Source organism: Silene latifolia, chromosome 10, assembly GCF_048544455.1.
Source record: "Silene latifolia isolate original U9 population chromosome 10, ASM4854445v1, whole genome shotgun sequence".
NCBI classification, from domain to species: domain Eukaryota; kingdom Viridiplantae; phylum Streptophyta; class Magnoliopsida; order Caryophyllales; family Caryophyllaceae; genus Silene; species Silene latifolia.
In genome coordinates this window covers 40,514,752-40,520,751 of record NC_133535.1, presented here as the reverse complement: position 1 = coordinate 40,520,751, position 6,000 = coordinate 40,514,752, and the positions used below count along the sequence as shown (strand labels likewise).

At 44.0% G+C, this 6,000-nt stretch overlaps 1 protein-coding gene across 1 annotated transcript; it reads left to right on the top strand.

The window, feature by feature from the left end:
* Positions 1 to 332: 332 nt before the first annotated feature.
* Positions 333 to 902, top strand: LOC141607487 (uncharacterized). The gene is made up of 2 exons (XM_074426839.1): positions 333 to 623; positions 774 to 902. The coding sequence occupies exons 1-2, from the start codon at positions 333 to 335 to the stop codon at positions 900 to 902; spliced, it is 420 nt and encodes a 139-aa protein (XP_074282940.1).
* The last annotated feature ends 5,098 nt before the right edge of the window (positions 903 to 6,000 follow it).

Here is a 6,000-nt window from a genome sequence, read left to right as displayed (position 1 = left end):
ATTTTGGCAAGAGTTGCAGGATTTGATGGGGACTACCTTAAAGATGAGCACGACGTTCCATCCTGCGATAGATGGTCAAACTTAAAGGACCATCAAAACATTAGAAGACATGTTACGAGCTTGTGTGATGCAGTTTGGTAGGAAAGGCTGGATTTGATTGAGTTTTCATATAATAACGGCTATCACACGAGTATTGGGATGACACCATTCGAGGCGTTGTACGGGAGGAAGTGTAGGAGCCCAGTTTTTTGGGATGATAGCGCCGAGGATGTGGTTTTAAGACCACAAATGGTACAAGATATGGTTGAGCAGGTACATTTGATCGACAAAAGATGAAAGCAGCTCCGGATCGGCAAAAGAGAGATGCAGATTTGCATCGCAGGGATATCGAGCTTGAGGTGGGTGACAAGGTTCTTTTGAAAATGTCATTTATGCGCGGCGTTATGAGGTTTGGGAAGAGAGGGAAGTTGAGCCAGAAATTCATAGGTCCATATGAGATTTTGGATCGGATAGGTGAAGTAGCTTATCGTCTAGCTTTGCCACCATCTCTTGATCGGGTGAATAATGTATTTCATGTGTCACAACTTCGAAAGTATGTGAATGATCCATCTTATGTACTTGAGGTGAGAGAATATTGAGCTACATGAAATTTCATCAATTAAAATATCTTGGAAATCTAGAAAGTTGGTTTGAGTTTTTCTATTTTAACTTGCTCCCTGCCATGATTGAATGAGAATGAAGAAACATTTTATTATTTCTTTTGACCCTTCCAGGATGAATCTCTCACTTATGCGGAGGTGTCAAAGGAGATATTGGATCGTAAGGTGCACAAGACGAAAAGTGGTGAAACCATCTTACTTAAAGTTTTATGGTCTAACCACAATGTTGAAGAGGCTACATGAGAGCCGGACGAGGCAATGAGGGAGTGTTACCCACATCATTTTGATCAGGTATGTTTGGTTACGGGGTCGTAACCTTTGTCTTTTATGGGGGGTAAGGAGATAATCACATGTGTTTTGAGTAGTTTTGAGGTCATTTTGGTTACGTTTCGAGTTGTGTGGTCATAGTTTGGTTATGATTGGGAGTATGGTTAGTGTTTTCGAGTTGAGCGTTCTTTTCGAATTGGGTGTCCTTTTCGAGTTGTGCGGTTAGTAGGTTGGACTCAGTGCTTTTAGACAGCTTTTAAGGAGTGGGTCGTCAAGTGCTTTTAGACAGCTACCGTTTTCTGTGCACTCGACCGAGTTGTGGGGAACTTGGTCAAGTAGGGCGTACTCGGCCGAGTATATCAGGTACTCGACAGAGTACCCGGTCTAATGGGTTTGTTCCGCGGTTTTGATTAGAATGATTAAGGAGGCTATATTTTTCTTTTCCGTCTTCATTAACATTTCATAATCCTTTTTACAACCTAATTCACTCCTTAATCACCCTAATCAACTATGAAGCAAGGATCTATCATTTTGGGATTCGGATTTCGTAGTTCGCGTGCCTATCAGTTTGTCAGTCCTAGATTTCTACTCTTTTTGCGTTAAGTCAATTTGTTGTAAACCCTAATTGGTTTGGTTCTTTGGGAATGATTTGTTAATGATGAATTATATTTAGTAGTTGCTTGATTATTATTGTTAGGTGGAGATTTCGTAGAGGAACAGTTCTAGACTTGTTGTTGCGATGATTGCGGAATTTGTGAATAAGGTATGGTTTCCCTACTCAGCCACTTGTATGATTGTTGTCCATTGATGTGGTGATTGTTTGATTACCTATTGTGTTATTATTGTGGATATTGGTTGTTATGGGTATTATTGTTGTTGATTGTGAAGCCATTGTCGGGAGATGGTTTTCACCCGTATGTTCGCCCTTTGTGGTTCCCGTCATAAGGGGGATGTGCACATTAATGATCTGGGATCGGTCGTTACGATGAGCGGGGCTTAAGTTGTAATACTCCGTATTTATGGTCTTGGGGGTACTCTATCGAGTAGCCCTTACTCTGTCGAGTAAGGGTATGTTGCAGAATAAAATAGTTTCTGACCTGTTGGGCACTCGATCGAGTAGTAGGGCACTCGATCGAGTAGGGGGTACTCGATCGAGTACCTTGGGTACTCGATCGAGTGTCCAGGTTTATCGGGGAGTTTTCTCGGGTTTTGTTAATTACGCGATTAAGGTATATAAACATATTCGGCATTATTCTAAATCAGTTTTTACAAAACCTAAAACCTGTTTAAGAGAGAAAGCAACTAGTCTTCTTCCTAATCGCGTTCTTGACAATTCCCGGAGTTCAGACGGTCGGATCGTATCGTAGTTCGTGTCGTTGGATTCCTTGCGTCGAGGGTAAGCTTTTAATATAGTTTATATAATGTTTTGTTAAGATTGGTGAAACCCTAATTTGGGATTTGGGGGTTTTATGAATAGAAAGTAATTGGTAGTCTTTATATGTTATATGTTAGGAGGAGAATTCATAGAAGAGGCGTTTTGAGACAGCTGTAGATACCGTCTGCGTGTTGTGCTTTCCAGGTAGGATTTCCTACTCAGTATTAGTCCCATAATGGGATATTGGTGATGTGATGTAGTTAGTTGATTGATATGATGATTGTAATTGTGATTGTGGTTGTGTTTGTTGATGGTTCTCGAGATGCGTTCTTGGCTGAGTGGGGTCACTTGCGGGAGTGATCTCACGCTCTAGTTTCGCCCTTCGTGGAACCCGCCACGGAAGGGGATGTGCACATTAATGGACAGGGTTATCGCTCGTACGATGAGCGGGGCTTAGGTGGGAACGGCTGCGGTCCCCCTGGCGAGGGCGGGTCCGGTGGACGATCGGTGATTGAGACGGTTGGTTGGTTGTGTGTGTGTGTGTGTGTGTGTGGTTCAGTTTTGTCTGTTTGTCTTATTGTTGTTATCTATATTGATTGTGTGATTAATCGACCCGGTGTTGTTTTGTAAACCTGCGGTGATCCATTCGGGGATGGTGAGCAGATATTGAGCAGGTATTGAGATGAGTACTGGGATAGCTGGGATGGCCACGACATGACGATAGAGTCTTCCGCTGTAGTTTAGCATTTATTTACATTTCAGTTGAGAATAGATAGTTTGGAATAATGTATCGTACTTTCAGTTTGGTTTCAAGGATTGTATTCTTTCATTAAACTATTATAATAAATGTTGTTTCCGTTTTGTCTATTTGATTATCATACCTCGGGCGACCGAGATGGTGATGTCTTCATACCTGAGTGGTCCTGGTAAGGCGCTCGGAGTATGGGGGTGTTACAAATGGTATCAGAGCGACGATCCTGAAACCTGTAACCAATGAACTTAATGAACATAGAGAGTCAATTAAAATGAACCCGGGGTAAAAGTTGTAGGAGCTAGTGCAAAGGCTTGGGAGACGTCCTAAAGTCGCAAGGGGTCGCCCTACAACTTTGAACCGGTCACATGGGGGAAATATGTGTTGAGTCATGTGTGTGCTTAGTAACTTGCGTAACAATGTGATGGAAGGTGTTGATGGTTGGATGTTCGAATCGGAAGTTGATGAGATGAAAGGAAAGTAATGTTATACATATATACATTGTTGATGAAATGATAGCATGATGGAATGTTTTACAACGTGGCAATTAATAGCATGATTGTTATGATATAATGTGATTTATAAAGTTAGCATGTTAGTATATGACGTAACATGCGGGTAGCCTATACGTATTAGTGTTACTTGATCGAGTGAGACTAACTCGATCGGGTGGGTTTTTGGCGAATTTGAGTCCAGAATCGCGTTTTGGGGCACTCGATCGAGTAACTAGGGGTACTCGATCGAGTAGGGGGTCACTCGATCGAGTAGCCTAGATACTCGATCGAGTGGGTTAGAGATCAGAAGGTCTGTTTGGTTCTGGAGTTTGGGTACTCGATCGAGTACATAGGGGCACTCGATCGAGTAGCCCGTTACTCGATCGAGTGGGTTTGGATACTCGATCGAGTAGGTTCTGGGCAGCGAGTTTTCGTGTTTTGAAGTTTAGTACGTATGTTCATATCTACCCTTTCTTATATATGTATAGTTTCGAGATGCCGCCAAAGAGAAATGCCTTGTATGCGAGAGCTGAGCTTATGACCGTGGATGACATCGTTAAGATGTTAGAGCACCAGGATGCTCTTACCGAGACCCTAAAGAAAGTGAATGAGGACAAGAATAAGGATAAGGAGAAGGAGGTTGACCATGCTAAAGTCAGCCTCTATATTGCGAGGTTTAACCCGAAAGAGTACAAGGGAGTTGAGGAGCCTAACCTTCTTGATAGTTGGCTGAGGGAGATGGAGAATATTCTGGATTTAGTCCACTGTCCTGATGAGATGAGAGTGGATCAGGCTGCATTTTATCTGAGGGAGGCAGCTGGCAAGTGGTGGGATTCGGTGAAGGTGAGTGCTAAGGAATTGTATACCAACCAAGGGTTACCTGCTATACCTTGGGAGGAGTTTCGTAGGGCTGTGAGGAAGGAGTTTGTCTTAGGAGCATGTGAGGAGTAAGTTGAGGGAGGAGTTTGATAAGTTTAAGATGATTTGAGATGTCGTGGTCGAGTACTACGCAGACAGTTCAATGAGAAATCTAGATATCTTTGAGGACATGGGTTTGAGTGATGAGAGTCGGCTTTGAGGTTTGAGAGCGGGCTAACCACGAAGATTATGGATAAGTTACCCGTGGGAGTCCTTACTGATGTGAAGGAAGCATATGAGAGGGCTGGGAGAGCTGAGAGACTAGTGGAGATGGCTCAGGAGAGGTCAGGTGGAGAGAAGAGGAAGTCTGAGAGCGAGGGTGGTGGCCAATCTAATTACAAGAAAGGCAACCACAATCAGTCTAAGGGGTTTTCTTCTGGATCAGGGTTTAGTGCTGGGGCTTCCTTTGGGCGAGGCCGAGGGAGTGTGAGTAATAGTTGGGGAGTGACCTGCTTTGGATGTGGTGGCGTAGGCCACAAGAGACATGAGTGCACGAGTGCACCGGGATCTTTTCAGAGACCTGCACAGAGCTTCGCGAGCAACAGACCAGCTGGGTCATGGCCAAACCGGGGAGGTCAGAGCTACCAGAGTGGAGGCAACCGCAACGGCGGTAATTCTTATCAGAAGACACCGATGAACAACAACAACAATCAAGGGTCGGGTGCTAAGCCGACCGCATCAGCCAGTACTGTCCAGGGAGGTGGGCAGAAGACCAGTGGCAAGTTATTCATGATGGACAAGAAGGCAGCTGAGGAAGATGCGCATGTTATCACCGGTACATTCCTTGTTAATGGTATTCCTACGTTTGTTTTGTTTGATTCGGGGGCTTCTCAGTCGTTTGTGTCTTCGAGTCATGTGAAACAGTTGGGTTTGAGAGTATATGAATCTGTTAGTGAGCAAGTTTTCATACCTTCGGGTGAGTCTGTACCATGTGGGAGGTTGTTTAGAGATGTATCCTTGATAGTTGGGCAAGTCGATTTCCCTGTAGACTTGCTAGAGTTTCCTTTTAATGGTTTTGAGATGATAATTGGGATGGATTGGTTAGGAAAGTATAAAGCTAAGATAGACTGTCATCAAAAGAAAGTGTCCTTGAGAGGTCCTAAGGGTGTTAGTGTGTCTTTACAGGGGTTTCTAGTCGGACCCAAAGTTAAGTTGATTCAAATTTGTCACCTTGAAGTCTTATTTGAGGAAGGGATGTCCTTTGATCTTATGCCATGTGAGAGATGACCGGATAGAGAGTCCGACAGTTGATGAGATACCAGTGGTGGGAGAGTTTGCGGACGTTTTTCCTGATGAGATTCCGGGGTTACCACCGAGGAGAGAGATAGATTTCACCGTTGAGTTGAAGCCAGGAACGGGGCCAATCTCTAAGGCACCGTACCGTATGGGTCCTAAGGAGATGGAGGAGCTTAGGAAGCAGTTGGATGATCTGATAGAGAAGGGATACATTAGACCAAGTGTATCGCCGTGGGGAGCACCAGTTCTGTTTGTGAAGAAGAAAGATGGAACCTTGAGGTTATGCATAGATTACAGAGA